The following is a 15,301-nucleotide window of genomic DNA, read 5'->3' on the forward strand; positions in this document are numbered from 1 at the left end:
TAATCGAATTGTTGAATTGATTCAACTGCTTCATTATCGACTTATCATGAGGCATGATCGTCTATGTAATGATCTTATATGTCATTTTAAAAAAATGGCAGTAAGTTAGTGGGCTCCTGTCAATTTATTAAAAAAAAAATGTGTTCCATCAGCAAACCCCATCAGGAGCCCAACAATCTGGAGTTGACAGGCAGTCGTATTGTTTCCTTTATGAGAATGGTCATGGGAATACTGTTACAAATTCGGACCAAAGCTGAGAGGTTATTCTTACTTTGTGTAAAGTTATGGAATATTTTCAAAGAAATACTGTTATTTCATGTATTAGCACAAAACATTTTATCAGCTAAAACTTGAACAGGCAACAAACCCCCAAACGCAAAACGCCTACAGGCCTTCCATTACACACTACTGTGACCCTCATAACCATGTCTTCACACAAACAGATAAAACACTGGACGCACCACTGATGACATGCTTAAGGAATCCTTCAGTTCTTTCTCCCTTTGTTTCCTAAGGGATGATTTTTAGACCGAATTTCTGTAACTTAGAGTTAACATTCTGAATATGTGCAGAAGAATAAAATCAATTCTCCACACTTACTTAAGAAGACTATAAAGCAAGTTGCAATGATAAGAAATTCTAAATTTGAGGCAGGCGGCTAGTGGTGAGGTGGTGAGTTACATATGAGCTGCTACAATGTAGGCTGCCCCAGGACACACTTACTTCCTGCTGGGTTTTTAAGACAATCCTGCCAACATATCCCTCTTCTGGAAACCAGCTGCTTAAAATCTGCATGATCTCTTCTTCTGGACCAATGGCTCTCTGGAACGGTTGTTTCCTACATTCATTCTTTTCTTTAGATATAAAATATTTTTCTTCCATTAAAAAATAGTCTGTGGCAATAGGTTTGGTGTCTTGATCAATGGTCAGACTCTAAAGAAAAAACAAAGGCAAATTTAGGCACACCTCTGAAGAGTGGGCAAAAGAACAAGTCTATTTTCATGGGGTTCGGATAGGTTTGATGTGCAATTTATAAGTGAAACCTACCCTGCAGTGTTGCATAATTCTTTTTGGAAGATCTAAGAATTCTCTTACGTCCAAAAAGGATTGTTTATGTTCATTCTGGGCAATGACACAATTTATTCATAATCCCCAGACAGTATAACTATTTTTCCCACTGCTGGAATGAGAGCTCTTACTGAATTAAAAACTTTAGGTTTTTCAATCCGTGAACTTAGCTCTTTGTAATCTTGCAACACAGGACCGAGGGCAAAGAACCTAGTCCAGCTTTTACCAAGATAATCTCCCATTCTCCTTTTGGAAATACTCAATCATCTGCTAATCTCATCTGATCTAAGTTCCTGGGAATTCCCCTTTCAATAAACTCTTTGGTCTTCGCAGGCTTTCTCTAATTGCGGCGAGCGGGGGCTACTCTTCATTGTGGTGCGTGGGCTTCTCACTGCGGTGGCTTCTCTTGTTGCGGAGCACGGGCTCTAGGCACATGGGCTCAGTAGTTGTGGCTCGCGGGCTCTAGGGCGCAGGCTCAGTAGTTGTGGCGCACGGGCTTAGTTGCTCTGCGGCATGTGGGATCTTCCCGGACCAGGGCTCGAACCTGTGTCCCCTGCATTGGCAGGTGGATTCTTAACCATTGTGCCACCAGGGAAGTCCAGAGTCACAACCTCTTAATTTTGTTTCATTTTATGATTGAAGCACTGATTGATTGTAAAGCATAACCCAGGCACATTAGGAGAACTTAGTAAACACTAGCCATCATGATAGTTTCTCTTACTGATGTTTTCTTTCACACTTTTTTCTATTGTCCAGGTTACCGACAGAGGCTAAACTTGAAGTGAGTGACCAGAGAAGGCTGCCACCATCCGGCTTAGATTGAGCAAACATCCTTCTCTTCAGGCATACACCCCCCCCACCCTCTGCCCCCAACAATGATGCAAGGACCAGAGTCAGTACTTGGCACTGCTGCATCTCACTTGGAGAAGCAGAATGAACTGGGGATGGGGTGGGGGAGCAGAAGATTCTCAAGAAGACTCTGCTCCCCTTACCCCAGCCCTTGGTCTATGGTTGATGCTGGGCTGTGGATTGTGTGGGGCAAGGCAGCTACTACTACAGCAATAATTCAGGGCACGAAGCTTCCAGGAGCAGGTCAGTCGACACTGTTAGCTCCATGATAGGGCCAGCGTCACTCCCTCCCCAGTCCTGCTTTGTAGCCCTGTGATTACTCACGTAGGGTGACAGTAATATGCTACTTTTTATGGGTGGTCCGTGGAAATGTTTCCTTACTTTACATCATCATATTTTATAACGTCTCCAAAATCCCAACAGTGCTTTGTGATAGTAGACACCAAAGTTCATGGACGGACTGATTTAAAAAACAAAACCCCCCAAACCACTTGGTAGTAGCTTCTGTTTGATAATCTATGAAATCTGACACGAGCTGCTTTCTCTGACTTTAAGTCTGTTGTAAAATGTTGGGCAAAATGTTAACCTGTGCATAGAGATTCCCCTCAAAGGAGAACTGTTTATTAACTACAGGCTCAGTGAACTTACTTGTTGGAGAAGCTGCTTTGCCTTGGTGCCTCCATTTATGGAGAAAACAGCAAAGGGCTCTGGACCTGGGACCCCATGTACTGTGACTCTGTGAATCTGCAAACATTTTCTTTCTTCTGTATTAAACATCTGTCAAGGAAGATCACATGGTTTCTCATTCATTTACATTCTCATATTGTTTCTAGGCTACACCAATACAGAAGTGCTAGTTCTTAGACGTACGTATAGGGACACATAAATGCAAGACAAGAGCATCCTTTTATAACCAGATGCATCTTTTTGTGGTTCAATAGGCAATGGTGCATCTTGCTTACTAGTCTAGTAAGAATATTTAGCAGCATACCACCAAAATATTAGTTTATTTTAAATAACAGTGTCTCTTTCCATCGTAATTAGGGGACTGACATTATCTGAAATGTATGTCAGTCCTTACTTATGAACTGACATTCAACAGTGTCTGTTGAGTTCCATCCCTCTTCAGGGCACTGGGTTAGAATTTTGGATGGTAAGATGATAAATAAAATATTCTGGCCTTAAGGAGCTTGCTGTCCAGGCATACAAATAATTATGATACAAAAAGTATTTCTGTTAGGAGGAGTTGGGGAGGTGTATAACTCGCAAGTCTTTGAGCAGTTTGTGTATTAAGATATATTCATTCATTTAAAATACAAAATCATTTACGGAGGGCTGGCAGTGAATCAGACATTTTGCCTGGCCCTGGGGATTCAGGGAGAAATGGGATATTATCCCTGGCTTCAAGGGCTTCCAGTTGAATAGAACAGCTAGAAGAGAACGTGGACAATTCTAAGAAGCATGGTAAGTTCCTTGGGAACCCAGGTTTGGAGGAAATCAGAGAGCACCTCCTGAAAATGGTTATCATCTGAAGGCCCAGTGTGAATCAGCAGATAAAGAGTGGGACAAGAACATCCCAAATATCGGTATAGCCTGTGTACAAAGCGTTAGAGGTGGCCTAAAGCAGGGCATTCTGGGAACCTCAATGAATTCTGTGAGGTGATGGAGGGGAAAAGGCTACCTAAGTATTTTGTTTAGCATGCATTTTGTTTTCATTTTGTGTGGGGGAGGAGAGGTTGGCTGTTTTGTTATGCTTGTACAATGTGTTTTTATTATTTAATCAATTTTATTAAGGCATGATTTGCATACCATAAAATGCATGCATTTTAATTGTATGGCTTAGCCTGCACTATATTTTTAAAAAGTTGAAATAGTTGCCAACATTTATGCCAATCCAGATGTCCTGACAGTCTTGAAAACCAAAATATCTGGCAAAACTGCTTGGCAACAAGCAGCTGGAGCTGAGAGCAGGGTGGCAGGTGTCCCTTTAAATGGACCATGAGCTCTCGGCTTTCCCAGAGTCTCTGCCCAGTCCACGTACAAACGTTATCCTGAGAGCAACGGAGAGCCGAGCAAGGGTTTTTAACAGAAGAGTGACATGGTCAGATTTGAGTTTTAGATAGAACTGTCTAAAAGTCCCTAAAGAAGGACATACAGAGGTGGTCAAACTCAGAGGGAGGGGGACCAATTAGGAACCCACGGCCACAAGCCAGGTGAGAATGAATGAGGGCCAAGATGGTAGGAACAGATAGAGATGAATGGATTTGAAAGATACTAAGGAGACAGATTTATCAAGTCTTACATGGGGCAGTGAGAGAGAAGGAGAAGTCCAGGATGATCTTCAGTTACTGTCTTGAGCAATGGAAGGTGATGACTTCCAAGGTCAAAGAGCACATATTTACCAAGCATATACGCTGCTGCCTGGGATATACCTAGGATGGTATGGTGTGATATAATTGAAAATAAATATGTGGTCTTTGCTCATAGTTCCTGGTACACATCTTCTAAACCCTCGGAATCTCTGGAGTGACGAGAGTTTTCTGTGTGCTGATAAGATGACTTACGGCTGGAGGCCCCCTAGATGGCTTCAGGATGGGAGCTGATCACCAGAAAGACCAAGTCATGATTAGATGGTTGGAACTTCCAGCCCCCGCTACTGCTGACTTCAGGGGAGGGGAAAGGAGCTGGGGGTTGAGTTAATCACTAATGGCCAATGATTTACTCAGTCATGCCTATGCAAGGAAACACCCATAAAACCCCTAAGAGACAGGATTCTGAGAGCTTCTGGGTTGTTGAACACATGGAGGTGCTGGGAGGGTGGTGTGTCCAGAGAAGGCATGGAGACTCTGCTCCCTCTCCCCTCATGCCTCACCCTATGTATCTCTTCCATTGGCTGGTCCTGAGTTGTATCCTTGATAATAAACTGGTGATAGCAAGTAAAGCACTTTCCTGAGTCATTCAGGAGTCATTCTGTGAGTCATTCTAGCAAACTACTGGCCCTAAGGATGGGGTTGTGGGAACCTCTTGGATTTATAGCTGGTCAGTCAGGAGTACCAGTGACAGCCTGGGACTTGCGACTGGCATCTGAAGTGGGGACAGTGCTGTGGGACTGAGCCCTTAACTTGTGGGATCTGATGCTCACCCCAGGTAGATAGTGTCGGAACTGAACTGAACTGTAGGACACCGAGCTGGCATCAGAGAGTTGGAGAAGTAAGTGTCGAGAAGACACCACACATGTGGTGTCAGAGTGTTGTGAGGAAGAATGGTTCATTCACGGCATGTGTGGGATCTTCAGCTCTAATAGGTATTGAGGGCAAGCAACCCAGAAGTGGACACTAAGCTCTGCCTTGCCTTTCTGAAAGCATCTAATTCTTGCTCTTAGGTACCAGGCAGCCCCGTCCCTGCTTCCCAGTCCTCTGCACCAGGCAGAGGCAATACCTCCCCCTACTTTGGCCAAAGTGCTGTGCTCAACTTCGATCACTCGTTGAAGGGAAAAGGAGGAGAACTTAAGAAAACAAGGTGAGGTACAGAGAAAGAGAAGAAACTGTCAAGGTTAGGGAAAGAGAAGCAGAGGAGAAAGCAGGGCTATTCAGAGGTGGCAGCGGCAGTGGCCAAACCCAGCGCCACTGTGAGCATAGAAGGCGCCTTTCCAAAGGTTGTTAGGACCGTGTTGAAGTACAAGATTGATGCAACCATGAATAGATTATTAAACACGTAAAGAGGCGATTGATGGACACCCTTTTATATTAATTTTTAAAGAGCAAGCATAGTGGAATTAACCAGTTAATATAAAGAGACTTCCTTGCTTAAGCAAATAACCCTGCATTACTGGGGTGAGTGCTGGTCCAATGGTTCTCGAAGTTCAACGGGTTGGACCTTACCTGGGGAACTTGTTAAAACACAGCTCCTGTAAAGGTCCTGTGGCACCTTTTCGCGGTGTTCCTCTCCCACTCCCAAGAGCGCAGATGCTGGGTCTCCCCAGGTGCCAGGGGATTGCTACGCTTGCACAGTTATGTGTCGCCAGCAGCGCCTGGCTGCTCACCCGACCCTGCTCGCCTGTGACATCTGCCCCTGGACTGCTGAAGAAGCAAAGGGTTTTCCTCGTCTAACCTAAACTTTCCAGAAGTATCAAGATGCTTCCTAGCAGGCTTTGCATAATTAGCCTTTTCCCCATGTTGTTATTTTTGGCTCACTTCCCTGGTAGGCACTATAATGTACTCGTTCAGAGCATGGGCTTTGGCACTAGATGAACTTGGGTTTATAGCTGTGTGACCTCAGGTGTACTTAGCTGTTACCTTCCTTTGTAACATGGAGATGATACTAATAGCTATTTCATGAAGTTATTGAAAGGATTAAGTGAGTTAGTATATGTGTAAAGTGCTTAGAAAGTGTCAAGTGTCAGCCATTATTATTATTATTATTATTTCCGTAGCTACCTAATCAATAACTCAAATGGACCACATTCCTGGACCACAAGAAAGCCTGCCTCCAGCATAGCAATCCCCACAAATAAGCAGAGTGAAACAGAACTTAATTACCAAAGAGGCCGGCATAGTATTGCCAGAGGAATTTTCTTCCATCCTCCTGCTGTTTATGAATAAACTAGAGATTTCCAAGACTTCATTGTGGAGGTTTCGCAGCTGAAGATGTCGATATCCTGGAACAACGCAGAATTGGGAAAAGCTTGTTAGCTGTGCACTGCAGAGCTCTGCAAAGGAGATCCCCCAGGGAGGTCAGTAAATGATAGGGAGAAATAAGACTTTAAGATGGGCAGGGGTGACAACCAACTGATACCTTTTCCCCAGGAGTTTTGCCCCAGGGGACAGCTTGGGGCTACGTAGTGGTAGTTAACTTGTCCAAGGTCTGTTTTTAACTTAGACTCAAACTGAAAATTTTAAACTCAAACCAAATATAGTAGGAAAACCTGATCATTTTTGTTTATCAAATCATCTAGAATAACTGTTCTACAAATATTCCATTTTAGAACAGCTTTAGTGATAATAAAATATTCCAACAATAGGGGGTTGGTTAAATAAGTTATGGTGTGTATTTGTACAAGTATAAAATGGAATAATATGCAGCTCTTAAAAGTGGTAATGAAGACGTATAGCTATTAACCTGAAAAGTTGTTCACTACTTACATCAGTAAGTGAAAACCAGTAAGTTGCAAAACACTAAGATTAGTAGGAAGCTTACTTGTTCAAAATACATACTATATGCTAATATTATATACATGGGTAGAGGTGTAAAGCCTGCAAAAGATACATACCAAAAGTAACTATTTTGAAGAGATGGAAAAAAGGATAATTTAAAAAAACTGTTTTTGCTTCTCTGTACTTTGTCATATTTCTGTAATAACTGTGATGAACTGAATGGTGTCCTCCTAAAATTCGTATGTTGAAGCCCTAACCCCCATTACCTCAGAATGTGACTGTCTCTGGAGATAGGGTCTTTAAAGAGGTGATGGGGTTAAAATGGGTCATTAGGGTGGGTCCTAATCCAATATGACCAGCGTCCTTATAAGAAGAGGGGACTGGAGGGCAGACATGGAGACACACCAGATGCTGTGCACACAGACCAAGGGATGGCCCTGTGAGGACACAAGGAGAAGGTGGCCATCTGCAAGCCAAGGAGAGAGGCCTCAGAAGAAAGCAAACTTGCTGAAACCTTGATCTTGGGCTTCTAGCCTTCAAAACTGACAAAGTAAACCTCTGTTGTTTAAGCCACCCAGTCTGTGGTATTTTGTTACACAGCCCTAGCTGACTAACACAGTGACCATGCCCTACTCACACAATGGAGAAGAGAAACAAGGAAAAACCAAAGAGTAGGAGACTGTAACATGTTGGTGGTGCTCAGAGGCTGGCAGAGTATGGCTGTGGGAGGAAGTATGTCCTGGAAACTTGGTACTCAAAGGAGGTCAGCAGAGTCAGCATCCCTGGAGCTTGTTAGAAAGGCAGAATCTCAAGCCCCAGGCCCACAGCATCAGGGTCTGTATTTTATTACTAAGAGCCTGGTGACTCAACTGCACATCAAAGTTTGAGAAGCAGTGCACAGACATTCTGGACAGGTGCGACAAGCTGACGTTTCCCCCAAGGGTCATGGCAAAGCCCACATGCAGCAAGCCAGCAGCTCTGGCCTTTGCTCAGAATTCTCCACCTTCCCTGCTCTGCACCCAAACCCACCCCCGGCTTCCGACACTGGACTCCCACCAGGCACCGACTCCAACCTCGTCCCACTCATGCCACAGCACACCCCAACCCTCCCTGTTCTCGGTTTCCTCTCCTCACGTCAGTCTCTGCTTTAAACATGCCAGGGGTGCAGTGGGCGCTATCTGGGGAGGGATGTATGGGGACAAGAGCACAATGACTGCCGCTCCCAACATCAGCAACAGTGGGAGAGGCTGCACTTCATAACAGACATTGTCAATAACTTTGGATTTTAGGATAACGTAAAAGAAAAACGTCTTTTGAGACATGCTCAAACAGTGTTCAAACTTGTATTATTTGCTTCTGCCTCTTATTTTAACTTTTTAATGTGAAAATTTCAAACATATACAGAAATAGAGAGAAGCGTGTAATGAACCCCGGGGCATCCATCGCTCAGCTACAATGATTATGAACTTTTGACAATTTGATTCTACCTCGCTTTAGAGCCTTGAGGGGGATGATTCTCTGAGCAGTTACCACCGAGCTGTTGTTCTCCACGACAGCAAAACGAAGAAATAGGAGATCTTCAAAGTGAACCCGGAAGAGGAACTGTTCATTCCACATGGGGTTCAGAGTATTGCGGTGGATGGGCTTCGTGCGGAAGTGGCAGCTATCCAGGGCCATGCCCAGGACGTCGACCTCTATACACGGGCTTCCCGTGCTGTTACTCGGGCACACGTTCTGCCCAGAGACAATCTGAGGAGGAAAAAGGATCAGAGTCACTGAAGATGCGAAAGAGACAGAGGTCACCTCTGAGCCTCATCGCTTCCCTCCACAAAAAAGACAAAGAACCCTCTGGAATGGACCAGGTGAATGATTAATAAGGCTGCTAAAAAAGAGAAGTTATCATAATCAGGTAATTGCATGACTGGAATCATGGGAAAATCTATTCTGTCAACAGCATTCACCTAACTATAACCTTTCAACTGTCAACATGTTCAAATATCTTCAAAAACCATGTAATTAAGATGAAATTAAGTTTGTCAAGAAGTTGGGAAAAAAGAAGACCTTATAATATGAAACCACAAGTGTGTTACTTACGTTCTGTTCAAAGTGTTTTAGGTGTATCTTTTACAACTTCAAAAATTTTTTCTTGAATAGTTACGTTCTGGAGCAAGTCACAGGGAATGTTGTTAAAAATTCATAGCCTTCTGTCAACATGAAGCTATACTCAAGTCTAGTGAAAATGGTCACACAGAAAAGGAGCTACTGCTCTACTGTCTTAGGGAAAGAGAAAAAGCAGTTTGGTGGTAGGAAAATCTCTGAGTTGGGATCTCCCAGGGTTTTGAGGTGTTGTGAGCAGAGGCTGCTTGGCATTCCTCCTTTGGAGGGAAAAAGACTAGATCTAGAGATGGATGGAGGGATAACTTCATCGCTCTCCGTCTTTTCTATCACCCATTCAGTGTTTTTGTTTTTTTTTTCCTCAGCTAAGAGGGAGTGAGAGAAGCTGGAAATAAAAATGAGTAATGAGCTACCAGGACTCTAATGTTAAGGGCAGTCTGTGGAGTTTTGACAGTTAGTTAATTAGGCAATAAAAGGAATAAGGAAAGGCCAGGAATGACAAAGGTTAAACTGTAATGAGGAAAGATATTTAATTGATTTGTATACTGATGCCTGTTTTACCTTTTATAAGAGCTTGTTAGAGTTTAAGATGACCTGCTCTAAGAAAGAGCTCAGCTTTTATGGGATGCACTGAGAGTTATGATTCTGGAAGACAGAATTACCATCATCAGTATGGAGGTGGTAGCAGGCAGCTCATAACTCCACCTACTGGGCTCTAGCGAATACAGCGCCTGGTGACTGCATACCTAGACCTCAGCCGCTGCTTTCTGAGAAGTAAAGAAATTCTTTTGGGAACTAAATCTGCACCAACAAAATTGTGACATGAGAGTTTTGTAACGCCTTGAGTTCAAAAGGCATTACACCTTAGAATCCCAATAGAATATAGGAAGGGTGGGCTTCCCTGGTGGCGCAGTGGTTAAGAATCCGCCTGCCAGTGCAGGGGACACGGGTTCGAGCCCTGGTCCAGGAAGATCCCACATGCCGCGGAGCAACTAAGCCTGTGTGCCACAACCACTGAGCCTGCGCTCTGCAGCCCGCGAGCCACAACTACTGAGCCTGCATGTTGCAACTACTGAAGCCCGTGTGCCTAGAGCCCGTGCTCTGCAACAAGAAGAGCCACTGCAATGAGAAGCCCGCGCACCGCAATGAAGAGCAGCCCCCGCTCGCCGCAACTAGAGCCTGCGTGCAGCAACGAAGACCCAACGCAGCCATAAATAAATAAATAATAAATAAATAAATTTATTAAAAAAAAGAATATAGGAAGGGCTTAAACACCTTCCTCTACTCTATTGGGACCATCAGGGCCAGACTTACAGTTAAAGAATAGACGGCAGACTCCATGTTGTCCAGGTCTCTTTCCAAGGGAGAAAACTTCTGATACATGGGACAGTTCTTGTCCCACAGAACTGGGGGTTTCAGAACATAACCACAGCCACCGTTGGCCTCAAACATGGCAGCGTTTAAATGTAAAGGGAGATCTGCAAAACAGTCAACATCACTTGTTACTTTGTCACTAAAGTGTCATCTTACAAATTGACTTTTTCGATTTCCCTAAGCTTAAGCAGGAAGAAGAGAGAACCATCCACTCACCCCATAGATCGAGTGCCTACTATGTGCCAGCCCGTGTTAGGCAGCAGAGATACAGCAGGAAATAAGACACAACATCCCCATCTTCATGGAGCGCACTGTCTATGCGCTATGCCCCATGTTCCCACTCCAACCCAGGAGCCGCTTAAAAACTCCTGCCACTGGGCTTCCCTGGTGGCGCAGTGGTTGAGAATCTGCCTGCCAATGCAGGGGACACGGGTTCGAGCCCTGGTCTGGGAGGATCCCACATGCCGCGGAGCAACTGGGCCCGTGAGCCACAATTGCTGAGCCTGCGCGTCTGGAGCCTGTGCTCCTCAATAGGAGAGGCCGCGATAGTGAGAGGCCTGCGCACCGCGATGAAGAATGGCCCCCACTTGCCACAGCTGGGGAAAGCCCTTGCACAGAAACGAAGACCCAACACAGCCATAAATAAATAAACAAATAAGTAAACAAACAAACCCAAAAGTTTAAAAAAAAAACAAAAAAAACCCCAAAAAACTCCTGCCACTTAAAAACTCCTTTTGCAAATTAAAATTTACAACATCCTTCCAAAAAATAATCTTTGAAATACCTCATTTTATACTGAATTTTAGAAAGGCATAATGGCATTTTCTTATCCCTAAACACCAAACCATGAAGACAATTGTACAACCAATTCTTGCTCTTTCAAACGTAAGATTAAAATCTTAAGAATCCAGGAATGATCAGGAGAAGAGCCAGAGAAACATATCTTTTTCTTGAAATTTCAATTTCAACTCATAAATCATAGTGTTTCTACCTCTATTTTTAAACTGTAGTTAAATATGAAAAAAAAAATCATTATCACATGTGATTCACATTATGTCCACAATCCCCTCCATAGTACACTCTGGGAACCCTCACAACAGCTTCCAGTCTTCTGTGGCCAAATTTTATTTGGCAGAGTTGTTTGATGAACGGTTGGATCCCTGCACGGATTTTGGGCTCTTACACACTCAAATGCTCATCTGATGGCACAAGTCTGTAGAAAAGTTGCATTCCAAATGAGCAAAAAGTTTATGAGACACACCTGACGAATGTTCCCTCTGATAGATTCCTTCCATGTGCAGAATGAACTCTGATACATGGACCAACATCAAGGAAAAGTGTGCTAAATGAGCACCACAGAGCAATGAGAAGTTGGCCTCTCCTCATCTCGTGTGTGAAATTTTTCCCCATACGTGGGGTTGGCTGGGATTGTGTGCAGGAATTTCTAGGGTCAGATGTCTTAGACACATATCAAAGCTCCTTGGACCTCCGTCTCCTTATCTACAAAATTAGTGCATTGGACCCCACCTCTCAGACCCCTTCCAGCCCCAATGTGACTGATTCATTGAGGCCAATTGTCTTGCCTGCAGTGGGAGAAAATTCTCTTCCCAGGCTGCTCTGTGACAGAGGAATGTAGATGTGGGCGGAGGATGGTTCAAAGAGTGAAGCAAAGTAGCTCAGGAAGAGTTGGTAAGTAAGAAATGGATACACAGTACATTGCTAAAAAAATTACAGCAGCTCGCACTTACTGCACTCTTACTATGTATCAAGCCCCATTCTAAGAACTGGTGTGTGTTAGTGCCTCCCAATAACACATGAGGTAGATTCTTTTAGTATTCTCATTTTTATAGATGAAGAAACTGAGGCACAAGAAGTGAAAAAGCCCAAGGCACATAGCTAGTAAGAGGTAAATGTTAAGGTTCGAACCCAGACAGCCTGACCCACAGTTCCTAATCTTAACTACCGAGCCATTTAATGTACATCTCACAGGGGTGTCATAAAAATAAGTGAGGTCATGTGCAAAAATCCCTACCCCAGCATTTGGCACATAGAAGGTGCTCGATAAACAGTAGGTATTAAATTATGATTATGATGTCAACACTCATTTGGGTTTGAAGTCTGATTTCATTAGCACTGTGTCTGTCTTTGTAGCTTTCCAAAACTTCAAAGCACTTTTGCTTAACTAAAATCTCTTTTGATGATTTGGTATGTAACACAGAACCACATGGAGCTGCTCAGTTTGGAGTAAAGGTGGGACCTTAAATCTCGCCCTCCTACTGCCCCCTATAGGTGGTCCCAGAACTTCATCTAGGGCTATAGTTTTAAAACCTCTGTTTAACCAAGTGAAAGAATATGCATAGCTCTATGTAACCCCATCACCCCTCTCAGTCAGTGCACGGGATGGCAGATCAAGCAAATCCTTATCTTTATGTCCTTCTATTCATTTAAAAACCTGTATTAGGTGGAAACCATTCTCATAATCATTATCCCTATATTTTGAGGCTGGAAAAGTCATCAGAAAGGGTGTGACAATCATTCAGGAAAGCGTAATAAATATTAATAGAAGTTTTCCTTTTGAGTGGGGCTGCATTTCTACATACTTGTAGGTCCTGGGACATGAGGCAGGAATCATTCTGCCCCAGATGGAAAGAACTTTGAGGGGCTGTTGCCTGCAATAACCAGGGTCTGCATACTAGACTCAAGTCAGTTTCCAAACTCAAGAGTTGGTTTTAATGAGTGTAGACCTGAGCTATTTCTGGTTCCAGATCACTGCAGACCTTCTTGGAGTTGATGGAGCCATTAGAGATCTTGGGAAGAGATGACCCTAAGTCCATGGACACCGCTTTGGGGCACTGGGGTCCCCTGAAATTCAGGAAGTGTAAGGCAGATGACCCATGGAATATATCTGGAGGCTAGAGGGGCACTGGGAGGGGGTTCTTTGTTATTTGGTTGGGATGCTTCACGGAAAATCAAGCACTCCTTAACCCAGGAATTCTTTTTCAAAAATTAAAAAATAGTGATTCCAACGTTGACTCTTCTCTGTCTATTTGGACTTGAAATTCACATAGCAATACCTAGAAGAGATCTGGACTCAAAATCAAGAACTATAGGTTCAGACTGCAGTGGGGCTCATTGAGACAATCTGTTAGCTCAGTGCAACATGCATTTATTGAGCATCTACTGTGTGCAAGGGATTGACCGGGCTCTACCCCAGTGTGCAGGAACGAAGACCAATTTTACAGATGAACACACTGAAACTGCATGTAGCATGAGCTTTGCCCAGCGTGGGAGATTTTTAATCATTGCTTGCTGCGTAGAATCAAGAGAGGTTATATGGCAGCACTCCCTCCTGAGTTGGAAGATTATGTAGAGAAACCTGAGGATGAATCACACAACACAGCCTCCTGCCCCACCCCGAGCGGGGCAACGGGAACATGCACTCCGGCTTGATTTGGGAAAGAGACAGAGCCTTCAGGGATGAGTGGAGGCCAAGGTGCAGCCTCAGTGTGTGCTTCCAGACCACAGAGAGGCCCAAGGAGGGGCAATACCCGTGTCCCCTTCAGCTGTGGCTCTCTCTGCCATCAGTGGAGCCAGTGCGTCTGCGCCAGCCTAGGCACTTCAGGAGAAAGGACACGTCCCAAACCCAGTGCATTTCCATTTCCTTGAGAAAACCATTTTGCTAGTTATTTCAGTTCACTTAAAATATTTCAGTATCATCTCCACCAAGGGCAACAGTGGACATGGGGCTACAGACAGGGCCAGAGATATAAACCCACAAGCCACTTGGGACAGATTGAAAATAAATTTTTACAGCTTTTAAAATATTTCACTATTATTTCCACTTGCGAGTCCAAATCATACTGTTTTCATAACTTATCAAAAGCACTTAATGGTAGCTAACGTTTGTGGAATGCTGTCTGTGCTCCAGGCATGATGCTAAGGATGGTACTTCACCTGCATTATCTTACTCAATTTCAATTGAAAGAAGCAAATATAACAAAGGCAAGAAAATATGACTGATGTCTCTAACCGGGGTCAGCCACAAATGGGCTCTGGTGGTGCCAGTGCCAGGTGGCTAGCTGGTCCCAGAGCTACAGCTGTGGTTTGACCTTGGCTGCAGGCAGGGCTAAGCTGTGGTCGATGGGCCAGCACAGTTGGTTAGGATCTGATTCAGTTCACGTGAGAGGAAGGAGAAGGCTGCTTGATTGTTCAAAGAGAAGACTCTGGTTTTTGAATGACCTTCTAGGAAACGTTCCTCATCTGCTCTTTCCTCATCTGCTGTAGCTCCCCACCTCTCACCACGTCTAAGTGGAACCAAAACACTTTATTCTCTAAACTCCCAGAGTCCTTGAATTTATTATTATAAGTCATACTGTGATTTTGAGCCACTTAATTGCTCTATGTCTTGGTTTGCTCATCTGAAAAATGGGGATCATAAAGGTACCCACTTCTTAGAGTTGTTTCAAAGATTAAATGAGAAAATAGGGGTCAAGAATTGAGATGGTGCCTGGTGCACAGTGAACATGCAATAAAAGGTAGCTTGTACTCTGGAGTTTTTGGCCTCATCCGTTACCTCAGGACAGTGGAGAAGTAGGAACACTACTTTCTCGGTTCATGTAATTCACAGACTTGTTTCCTTTGTGTCAGCTGCTCTTAGCGCGCTGACCATTAATCTCCATCTCCATCTCAAAGGGATGAGGAGAAGCTAAAATGGTATTAACTTGCAAAGTGTTTCGAGAGAC

At 43.9% G+C, this 15,301-nt stretch overlaps 2 protein-coding genes across 7 annotated transcripts in view; one reads left to right on the plus strand and one right to left on the minus strand.

Annotated features, from left to right (window-relative positions):
- Window positions 1–2,571, plus strand: part of NOC3L (NOC3 like DNA replication regulator) — a 47,017-nt gene extending 44,446 nt beyond the window's left edge. Inside the window, exon 21 of the mRNA XM_057530500.1 lies at window positions 1,825–2,571. Within this exon, the coding sequence (XP_057386483.1) occupies window positions 1,825–1,842 (18 nt within the window). The 3' untranslated portion in view covers window positions 1,843–2,571. The remainder of the gene's footprint in view (window positions 1–1,824) is intronic.
- The window catches only part of PLCE1 (phospholipase C epsilon 1), a 319,414-nt gene that overhangs the window by 9,616 nt on the left and 294,497 nt on the right, over window positions 1–15,301 (minus strand). For all 6 annotated transcript variants that reach the window (XR_009005599.1, XM_057530499.1, XM_057530495.1 and 3 more), the window contains 5 exons: window positions 10,500–10,663; window positions 8,558–8,819; window positions 6,456–6,574; window positions 2,566–2,694; window positions 724–933 (listed from right to left, as the gene is read on the minus strand). Coding sequence is in view for 5 of the 6 variants with exons in the window: in XM_057530499.1 (XP_057386482.1) it covers window positions 724–933; window positions 2,566–2,694; window positions 6,456–6,574; window positions 8,558–8,819; window positions 10,500–10,663 (884 nt within the window). In the remaining variant the exon portion in view is untranslated. The remainder of the gene's footprint in view (window positions 1–723; window positions 934–2,565; window positions 2,695–6,455; window positions 6,575–8,557; window positions 8,820–10,499; window positions 10,664–15,301) is intronic.

Source organism: Balaenoptera acutorostrata, chromosome 16 (assembly GCF_949987535.1).
Source record: "Balaenoptera acutorostrata chromosome 16, mBalAcu1.1, whole genome shotgun sequence".
Taxonomy (NCBI): Eukaryota; Metazoa; Chordata; class Mammalia; order Artiodactyla; family Balaenopteridae; genus Balaenoptera; species Balaenoptera acutorostrata.